Here is an 11,187-nt window from a genome sequence, read left to right as displayed (position 1 = left end):
CTGCTTCCCGCAAGTGCCCGCCCCCTGCCGCGGCCCTGGACTTGCACCCAGTGTCCCACCCCGCGGCGCAGGCTCCGGGACGCGTAGAGCTGCTTAGAGGTTGCGGCAAACCTCCTTAGGACCAACCTGCGGATTACAGGAAAACTAGGGACAAAGGCAATTCGGAGAGACTAGCCGCCCCGCCTACCCACCCCTCCCAGAACGCCCAGCCGAGTCCAGCCTTAGGCCTGCTCTGACCACACGGCCCCAGGCAGCTACCCTGAGGCGGCTCAGGAGAGGGGTTCTGGGTATGGGGGCTCAGGCTCCTGGGAGGCGGCAATCAGCAAACTGCCTGCTCCGGCCTGGCCCCAGCAGGAGATGCACACCTCCCAGCAAACCGGAAGTGCAGATGTGCAGCTAGCCCAAAGGCGCACCTGTCAGGCAGAGAAATCTGAGTCCCCAGGGCCGCTTTTGGGTGGGGCCACATGGATCTCGGGGGAGGCAGCGCCAGAGACCCCTGCACTAGTAAGGACCTATGTCCTGCTGTCCTAGCTTGGCCACTGCAGCCCTCACCCCAAGGGAGAAGGGTGACGGGCATCGGGGAAACAACTCCTGGCCCCCTGGGCCCACCGAGCACCCTGAATAACAAGTCCAGCCTGGTCTCTGAGCACCCAGGGATTCTCTGTGAGAGGCATTAGGTGCCTGAGCAAACCCTGCTGTCTATTTGCTTAAAGCAGCCACCTGGAGACTAAGGAAACTGTGTCTTCCAGAACCCCAGGAGGCCTCTGACCCCTGTCATCAGTTGGGAACATGAACAGCTGGCTCCAGGAGATTTCCAGCCCAGAAATGCCAAGGAGCGCGGGGTGGGGCAAGGGATAGTGCTATGCTGAAAGGGCAGTTGGAAATGTGGGAGGAATCCTGGAAAACGGGAAGTGCCCCAAGACTGGAGCACCCTTTTTAGAAAAAGGTGGATTGTGCAAACTATAGGTCAAGGAACTCAAAAAGATCCCAGTCTAATTTTCAAATGGATCCTAAAGACTTGTGCAGAAGTCTGAGAGAGTGATGGGGAGGTCAGGCAAGGGCTTAAGGACAGGGCTGCCAGGCCAGGCCTCTTTGGGATCTGGTGTCTGTGCTGCGGCATTTACACATTTCCTCTTGGTGCCTGGGCAGGGAGGATGGAGCTACGTGGGTGGCCTGGCAGACGCCAGGGTCCCTGGAATTGGCGGGGAGGGGGGTGGGGGTGTCTATGGGGGTGAGAAGCACGTGAGTCAGCTCTGGATCTCCCACTGCTGTGTCCTCTGTGACCATTTCATGAGCCTGGACGAAGGCCAAATCCTACCAGGCTCCAATGGAATCTTGTAAGGTCTTGCATGGGTGTCAGCAGGGCAACTCAGGATACCCAGCAGACCCACCTCCCAACGCCAAGCCTAAGGGCCAAGTGGGCTCCAGGGACCCAGGGCGATCCCCAGTGGCACACTCCACCTATTTCCAGGTCTGAGACACTTTAGGGCCACCAACAGGCTGGAGCAGATCAGGGGGAGGTGGAAGGGCCAGGACCCCCAACAGGAGGCCTGGGCCAGGGAGCTGCCTGGGAAGGGAAGGCCCGGGATCTTCACAGAGCCTTCAGGTAGGACTTCGAGGTCAGGTGGGAGCACCATGGCAGCATCCCATCTGTTGTATGCAAGGCAGGAGGAGTCGGGCCTGATGGTCCCAGAAGTGCAGTCACCCCCAGCATGGAACAGAGGGCCCCATCCTTGGGGGGGGGGGGTGAGGGGAGCCCCAGTCGTCACACCAGCTGCCCTGGAAAGATGGAGGAGCTCAGAGCACAAGCGGCCTTTCCAGGTCACTGGCGGTGGTGGGGGAGGCCCCGTGACCACGCACGTCTGGGCTGGGGGGTGTCCCTGAGCCCGGAACCACTCTCTGCCCCTAGGAAAAGGCAGCAGGATCAGCAGGCCACACCCAGCCCCAGGTGACCAACAGTCCCCTCTGCTAAGCAAAGGCACACCCAGAGATCTGCTGCTGGCGAATCAGTAACCTCATGGGCCACAGGCTTGGCCAGTGGGGCTCTCTGGTCAGGGGGCTGCCTACCCTGTCCTCGGACCCTTCCTACAATGAGGGCCAGCAGGGGGCACGTCCTCAGGGAGGACACCTAGGTGGCGTGGGGGATGCTGGGCACACCCACCTGGGAGCCTGGCAGCTCCCAGGCCTGTCCAGAGCCGTCCCACCCAGAGGGTGGCATTCCCAGACCTAGTGTCCCCTTCTGGTCCCTCAGAGCCAAGGGAGGGGGCTCCAGGTGGGACCTGGAGACCCAGGCCAGAAGGGGTGGGCCCCCGTGGGTCACAGGAACTATGTGCCTTCCCAGAGTGGACACTCAAAAAGCCCTGCAGCCACCCGCCCTCCCGCTCTGCCCAAAGCCCCAGGGGCCTCCTGCCATGGGCCAGTGAGGAAGGAATCTACCGCCCCCTCCCGGGCCCTGCTGAGATGGAGCTTCCCCAAGAGAAGGAAGACAAGGGTCCTTGGAGCAAGAGGGCACTAGGCAGGGCCTGCAAGCTCGGGCGGCCACTGCCATCTGTAAACGCCACTCTGGCACCAGGCCACCTCTCTCACCTCACCCCTGGCTCCATGACACAGCTCCCTGAGCCCCCTCTAAGGGAGCAGCTGACACCCCCAACTGCTGCAGGTTGCAAAACACATCCTCCTGCCTGCTGGGCAGCCTCTCACAGGGCTGCTATGCCCACTTACGGTACACACCTCACTCCCACCTGCCCAGGCCAGGGGCTGCATGTGCTGTTGAAGACCGCCAAAGTTTAAGGGCAAGGAGTTCCACAGGCGCCCCACACCAGCTCCTAGGTGAAGATCTGGTACCAGCCACGCAGCAGCTGCTGCCCCTGCAAGCAGGACAGGCAATGCCCAGAGCCCCCTGTGCTGCCTCTGGGCTGCTGTCTGCAGTGGGATCTCAGAGGACAGCCCCCTGCATATAGTGCCCACCTGACAAACACCTCCACACACAGGGCCTGGACAATGCATTTTTCCCAGCAGCCACAGCGGGGCATGTACACTTTCGGTAGTTTCTAGAGTCCTCCCTGGGGCTGCACGGGCAGTGGCTGCCCCTCCCTCCCCATCTCAGCAGGTCCATCCACGTCTGTCCCAGAACGGAGCTGGCCATGTGGTGCGGGTGCCCAGTTCTGCTCCGAGGCCACTCTGTCCGCTGAGCCTGGGTGCTTCGCGAGGAGCAGGTAGAGCCCCACTCGGGGCCCGGGACCCCTGTCCACAGTCCTCTGGGCGGCTACTCCAGAACCACGGTGCCGCCCACTGCCTCTAGGGCTGCCTTGATCTTCTCGGCCTCGGCCTTGGCCACGTTGGCTTTGATTTCCTGAGGCAGGGATTCCACCAGCTTCTTTGCCTGCCAGAGAGCAAAGTCAGAACCTGGCCTGGGCCTGGGCAGGCCTGAGAGCTGTCAGTGACGGCGGAAGAGGGCTGTGCATTGCACGGAACCTCACCTGGACAAGGTTGATGCCCTGGACGAAGTTCTTGATTTCCTTGATCAGCTTCACCTTGTCCACGGGTTTTGCCTCTGTCAGGCGGACAGTGAAATGCGTCCGTTCTTTTTGTTTGGGGATGTCCTCTTCTGCTGCCTGGGGGAGGGAGGGAGGGAGAAAGCGGGTGGCAAGATGAGAAAGGACGGAGTGAAGCAAGCAGATTCACTCCCGGGCCACCCTGTTCTGTAACCCCAAAGGCAAGGCCCAGGCCGGCTGCCCAGAAAAGCCTACGATTCCAGTGGGAGGCCACAGCAGGCCAGGGAGACCCAGGCTGCCCAACTGGGTGCTCTTCCTCCCTCATCCACTCCGCTCCATCTCTCCAGAGGCTGTTCGAAAACTGCCTTCTGTCCCTACCACCCAGCTCTCTAGTTTCCTTATCCTTTAAAAATTGTAACTTACGGGCTTCCCTGGTGGCGCAGTGGTTGAGAATCTGCCTGCTAATGCAGGGGACACAGGTTCGAGCCCTGGTCTGGGAAGATCCCACATGCCGCGGAGCAACTAGGCCCGTGAGCCACAATTACTGAGCCTGTGCGTCTGGAGCCTGTGCTCCGCAACAAGAGAGGCCACGATAGTGAGAGGCCCGCGCACCGCGATGAAGAGTGGCCCCCGCTTGCCGCAACTAGAGAAATCCCTCGCACAGAAACGAAGACCCAACGCAGCCAAAAATAAATAAATAAATAAAATTAAAAAAAAAAAATTGTAACATACGAGACAAGGAAGAGTGACACCAAAAGTGCTCTGCACATAAAATAACGCTACAGAAAAGCAGTGCTGGTGCAGTGGTCAGCCAAGCCCAAGGTTACATACTGATGACAAATGTACAGCCAGCTTCAGCTCCACCAAGTGACCAACAATGGGACGACTGGGCGTGACAGAGCTCCTACTGTCATGAGTGAAGACTGCAGCGCCCCTAGAGCAGGGACCACATGACCCAACAGCCTGGGGCAGTCCTGGTTTGGGTCTGCTGCCTAATTATTAACAGCACCCCTTTATTCTTAAAAGCGCTCCAGTTTAGACAAGTTACACAGTAATTCTCTCTCCTTGCTCCAAATGTTCAGACTGTAAAGCCACCTTCCAGTTCATGGTGGGAGGAGGAGCGTGGACGACGCTGGTGGAACCATCAGACACATCTGGGACGTGGGACGCTCCACAGGACCCCTGACCTGGTTTCCTTAGTAGGTGATGGCTGGGGGGAGGGGGTTGAGGGCAGCAACCCAGATTTAAGAGGCTTGAGAAACCCAACAACCAAATGCAACACACAGACCTTGTTTGGATTTGAGTAAACCGACTGTTTTAAAGAAAGTCTAGAACTATGAGCAAAACTTGAAAGGGCTGGGATAGAAAACCCTGCTAATTGCATTTGTTGTGCAAAAAAGCTCACGGCAACGTAAGGAAACACCTGTACTTTCAGCGATGGATGCTGGTCAGAATGGATGCTGCAGCACACGAGGCAAAACAGGTCCGAAATCTGCCTCAAGCTTCAAGAGACGGGAGAAGCAAATATGGCAAAACCTTTATGATTATTGAGGCTGGGAGATGGATATATGGGTAATTGTATTATTATTCCTCCTTTCGTATATAAGTTCGAGACTTGTAACAAAACAAGCAAAAAAACAAGCAAAAAAACAAGCAAAAGCTAAGAGAATTCAGCACCACCAAACCAGCTCTACAACAAATGCTAAAGGAACTTCTCTAAGTGGGAAACACAAGAGAAGAAAAGGACCTACAAAAACAAACCCAAAACAATTAAGAAAATGGTCATAGGAACATACATATCAATAAATACCTTAAACGTGAATGGATTAAATGCTCCAACCAAAAGACACAGGCTTGCTGAATGGATACAAAAACAAGACCCATATATATGCTGTCTACAAGAGACCCACTTTAGACCTAGGGACACATACAGACTGAAAGTGAGGGGATGGAAAAAGATATTCCATGCAAATGGAAATCAAAAGAAAGCTGGAGTAGCTATACTCATATCAGATAAAATAGACTTTAAAATAAAGAATGTTACAAGAGACAAGGAAGGACACTACATAATGATCAAGGGATCAATCCAAGAAGAAGATATAACAATTATATATATGCACCCAACATAGGAGCACCTCAATACATAAGGCAACTGCTAAAAGCTATAAAAGAGGAAATTGACAGTAACACAATAATAGTGGAGGACTTTAACACCTCACTTACACTAATGGACAGATCATCCAAAATGAAAATAAATAAGGAAACAGAAGCTTTAAATGACACAATAGACCAGATAGATTTAATTGATATTTATAGGACATTCCATCCAAAAACAGCAGACTACACATTCTTCTCAAGTGCGCACAGAACATTCTCCAGGATAGATCACATCTTGGGTCACAAATCAAGCCTCAGTAAATTTAAGAAAATTGAAATCATATCAAGCATCTTTTCGGACCACAACGCTATGAGATTAGAAATGAATTACAGGGGAAAAAACGTAAAAAACACAAACACATGGAGGCTAAACAATATGTTACTAAATAACCAAGAGATCACTGAAGAAATCAAAAAATACATAGAGACAAACGACAATGAAACACGACGACCCAAAACCTATGGGATGCAGCAAAAGCAGTTCTAAGAGGGAAGTTTATAGCTATACAAGCCTACCTAAAGAAACAAGAAAAATCTCAAGTAAACAATCTAACCTTACACCTAAAGAAACTAGAGAAAGAAGAACAAACAAAACCCAAAGTTAGCAGAAGGAAAGAAATCATAAAGATCAGAGCGGAAATAAATGAAATAGAAACAAAGAAAACAATAGCAAAGATCAATAAAACTAAAAGCTGGTTCTTTGAGAAGATAAACAAAATTGATAAGCCATTAGCCAGACTCATCAAGAAAAAGAGGGAGAGGACTCAAATCAATAAAATCAGAAATGAAAAAGGAGAAGTTACAACAGACACTGCAGAAATACAAAGCATCCTAAGAGACTACTACAAGCAACTTTATGCCAATAAAATGGACAACCTGGATGAAATGGACAAATTCTAAGAAAGGTATAACCTTCCAAGACTGAACCAGGAAGAAACAGAAAATATGAACAGACCAATCACAAGTAATGAAATTGAAACTGTGATTAAAAATCTTCCAACAAACAAAAGTCCAGGACCAGATGGCTTCACAGGTGAATTCTATCAAACATTTAGAGAAGAGCTAACACCTATCCTTCTCAAAATCTTCCAAAAAATTGCAAAGGAAGGAACACTCCCAAACTCATTCTATGAGGCCACCATCACCCTGATACCAAAACCAGACAAAGATACTACAAAAGAAAATTACAGACCAATATCACTGATGAATATAGATGCAAAAATCCTCAACAAAATACTAGCAAACAGAATCCAACAACACATTAAAAGGATCATACACCACGATCAAGTGGGATTTATCCCAGGGATGCAAGGATTCTTCAATATACGCAAATCAATCAATGTGATACACCATATCAACAAATTGAAAAAGAAAAACCATGTGATCATCTCAATAGATGCAGAAAAAGCTTTTGACAAAATTCAACACCCATTTATGATAAACACTCTCCAGAAAGTGGGCATAGAGGGAACCTACCTCAACATAATAAAGGCCATATATGACAAACCCACAGCAAACATCATTCTCAACAGTGAAAAACTGAAAGCATTTCCTCTAAGATCAGGAACAAGACAAGGATGTCCACTCTCACCACTATTATTCAACATAGTTCTGGAAGTCCTAGCCACGGCAATCAGAGAAGAAAAGGAAATAAAAGGAATACAAAGTGGAAAAGAAGAAGTAAAACTGTCACTGTTTGCAGATGACATGATACCATACATAGAGAATCCTAAAACTGCCACCAGAAAACTGCTAGAGCTAATTAATGAATATGGTAAAGTTGCAGGATACAAAATTAATGCACAGAAATCTCTTGCATTCCTATACACTAATGATAACAAATCTGAAAGAGAAATTATGGAAACACTCCCATTTACCATTGCAACAAAAAGAATAAAATACCTAGGAATAAACCTGCCTAGGGAGACAAAAGACCTGTACTCAGAAAACTATAAGACACTGATGAAAGAAATTAAAGATGATACCAACAGATGGAGAGATATACCATGTTCTTGGATTGGAAGAATCAACATTGTAAAAATGACTATACTACCCAAAGCAATCTACAGATTCAATGCAATCCCTATCAAATTACCAATGGCATTTTTTACGGAGCTAGAACAAATCATCTTAAAATTTGTATGGAGACACAAAAGACCCCGAATAGCCAAAGCGGTCTTGAGGGAAAAAAACGGAGCTGGAGGAATCAGACTCCCTGACTTCAGACTATACTACAAAGCTACAGTAATCAAGACAATATGGTACTGGCACAAAAACAGAAACATAGATCAACGGAACAAGATAGAAAGCTCAGAGATAAACCCACGCATCTATGGTCAACTAATCTATGACAAAGGAGGCAAAGATATACAATGGAGAAAAGACAGTCTCTTCAATAAGTGGTGCTGGGAAAACTGGACAGCTACATGTAAAAGAATGAAATTAGAATACTCCCTAACACCATACACAAAAATAAACTCAAAATGGATTAGAGACCTAAATGTAAGACTGGACACTATAAAACTCTTAGAGGAAAACATAGGAAGAACACTCTTTGACATAAATCACAGCAAGATCTTATTTGATCCACCTCCTAGAGTAATGGAAATAAAAACAAAAATAAACAAATGGGACCTAATGAAACTTCAAAGCTTTTGCACAGCAAAGGAAACCATAAACAAGACGAAAAGACAACCCTCAGAATGGGAGAAAATATTTGCAAACGAATCAACAGACAAAGGATTAATCTCCAAAATATATAAACAGCTCATTCAGCTCAATATTAAAGAAACAAACACCCCAATCCAAAAATGGGCAGAAGGCCTAAATAGACATTTCTCCAAAGAAGACATACAGATGGCCAAGAAGCACATGAAAAGATGCTCAACATCACTAATTATTAGAGAAAGGCAAATCAAAACTACAATGAGGTATCACCTCACACCAGTTAGAATGGGCATCATCAGAAAATCTACAAACAACAAATGCTGGAGAGGGTGTGGAGGAAAGGGAACCCTCTTCCACTGTTGGTGGGAATGTAAATTGATACAGCCACTATGGAGAACAATATGGAGGTTCCTTAAAAAACTAAAAATAGAACTACCATATGACCCAGCAATCCCACTACTGGGCATATACCCAGAGAAAACCGTAATTCAAAAAGACACATGCACCCGAATGTTCATTGCAGCACTATTTACAATAGCCAGGTCATGGAAGCAACCTAAATGCCCATCAACAGACGAAGGGATAAAGAAGTTGTGGTACATATATACAATGGAATATTACTCGGCCATAAAAAGGAACGAAACTGAGTCATTTGTTGAGACGTGGATGGATCTAGAGACTGTCATACAGAGTGAAGTAAGTCAAAAAGAGAAAAACAAATATCGTATATTAACGCATGTATGTGGAACCTAGAAAAATGGTACAGATGAGCCAGTTTGCAGGGCAGAAGTTGAGACACAGATGTAGATAACAGGCATATGGACACCAAAGGGGGAAAACTGCGGTGGGGGGGGGGGGGATGGTGGTGTGCTGAATTGGGCAATTGGGATTGACATGTATACACTAAGGTGTATAAAATTGATGACTAATAAGAACCTGCAATATATAAAAAAAGAAACAAAACAACTAATACTAAACTTTCATTGGGTTATTTGTATGGAAATATGTTAATATAAATGTTTCAGACATTACATGACATATAAAAAAAAAAAAAAAAAAAAAAAAACCCAAACCAAACCATACCCAAAATTAGTTTGTGGACTCAAGTCTTCTGGTTTCCACAAAGAGACCCAAACTTGCCCCAGCTATCCAGAGGATGGGGCTGCCCCTCACCTCCCCCACTCTCTGCTCCAGACCGACATGCTCCATGGCCCACGTGCCTGCCACCCCTCTGCCTCACTGTCGTCCTCAATTCCTCAAGTTTTCCCTCAGGGTCACCTCCTCATTGCAGCCTTCTTTGAAACTGTAACCCTCCCCGTCTCTTAAGTTTCTTCCTTTTTCTTTTCCCCATTCTGTTTGATACAATTTCTTTTTATTTTCGTTTCCTCTCCTTTGGCTGTTCCCCTTCTACTAGGAACATGGTCTTCATGTGGGCAGGGACCTGCACATCCTTGGCAAGGAGGAGGTCCCAGGGAGGCTGCAGGGGCACCCACAGCCAGAAAGCGCACAGAGACCCGCAGGGTGTGTTTGGTTGACACAGGAGCCAGATTAGGGACGAGGAGAGAAACCTGGCTACGTGAGGTGAGGCAAGATGGCAGCTGGACACCAGAGAAACACCTCTTTGTGCATGGGACACCAGCCTGATCTCACCTCGGGGGCTGCTGCGGCAGGGGCAGCACCAGGCACCATGCCACCCATCGGCATGAACCCCACATCCTGGATCTTCAACGTTTTCTGCAGGAACAGAGAAAGGCAGTTTCAGGAGCTGGCCATCACACCCAGACACGCTCAGGGACACGCCTGGCAAGGTCCTTGCATTCATGGAGCACGCTTTGGACAATTTACCAAACTCCCAAATACCCCAGGAAAGGGCCCCAGACCTCCCTACCCGGCCTGAGCCATGATACCTTCAGGAGCTCGTTGAGGTCTGAGATCTCCAGCAGCGTGAGGCTGGCAATGTCCTGGACCAGCTGCTGGATCTTGGGGGGGTACTCCTTGGGGGTGTTATCCAAGGGGGCACCAGCAAGGGCCTCCCCCCCTCGATGGCTGCTGCATCTCATCAGGCGCACGGAGCAGACACGAGGTACCTGTTGCCTAACCCCCATTCAAACAGTCATCAGCCTGGCACAAGCAGGTGACACGGACCAGGCAGGTAGGTGCCATGAGCTCAGAAGATCTAGCTCCTTAGTCCTGACTCAGGTTCTCAGACTCCAGGGTCCACGTGGATAACAAAAGGATTTCCCAGCTACTTTATGTCCTTCAAAGGGCATTAGAAACCCACATAACTGTATGCAGACACGCTACCCACGACGTTGTTTCCGGCTTGGATGAACTACACCAACCCACAAAGGTAAGGCAATTACTTGAATGCATTTTGAGGCACAAAGCCTTTCAGAACCTAGGGCCCCTGGCGATAGAACGCCAGATCCACTCATGGAAGTCCTACCACGTCACTGTGCTGCCGGGGAAACTGAGGCTCGGAAAAAATCAGGGACCGGTCCAAGGTCATCCAGGGCCACCCCGGAACTATCGGCGGCCCCCGCGGTTAGGGGATCGTCACGAGGGGGGCCCGCGCCCACCACCCCCGTAGGGACCCACCGAGTCCGGGGTGGTCCCCCGCCCGCGGACGCCGCCCCGACCTGCACCCTCAGTGCCCGCCTGCCCGGCCCTCGGCGGCCTGCGGTACCTGGCGAGGCGGAGGGCGGCGGCTCGAATCCTAAGACACGGCCCCCATAGGAGGCTTGCGGCCGCCGGCAGCATCGCTCCGTAAGCGAGAAGGTCACACGCGGCTCCCAGTAGGAGGGACGCTCTAGCTGCCCGGACCGCCGAGCATACGCACTGGGGGAGGACGCTCTAGCCGCCAGGGCCG

At 49.9% G+C, this 11,187-nt stretch overlaps 1 protein-coding gene across 1 annotated transcript; it reads right to left on the bottom strand.

The window, feature by feature from the left end:
* Window positions 1-3,172: 3,172 nt before the first annotated feature.
* MRPL12 (mitochondrial ribosomal protein L12) lies at window positions 3,173-11,187 on the bottom strand. Its single transcript, XM_059908059.1, has 5 exons — window positions 11,005-11,187; window positions 10,226-10,412; window positions 9,969-10,052; window positions 3,480-3,614; window positions 3,173-3,382 (listed from the first exon to the last, which is right to left on the bottom strand). The coding sequence occupies exons 1-5, from the start codon at window positions 11,076-11,078 to the stop codon at window positions 3,266-3,268; spliced, it is 597 nt and encodes a 198-aa protein (XP_059764042.1). The 5' UTR covers window positions 11,079-11,187; the 3' UTR covers window positions 3,173-3,265.

The sequence above is a fragment of the Balaenoptera ricei genome, chromosome 20 (genome assembly GCF_028023285.1).
Source record: "Balaenoptera ricei isolate mBalRic1 chromosome 20, mBalRic1.hap2, whole genome shotgun sequence".
Taxonomy (NCBI): domain Eukaryota; kingdom Metazoa; phylum Chordata; class Mammalia; order Artiodactyla; family Balaenopteridae; genus Balaenoptera; species Balaenoptera ricei.
The sequence above is the reverse complement of the archived record's forward strand: the minus strand, read 5'-3'. Positions and strand labels throughout refer to the sequence as shown.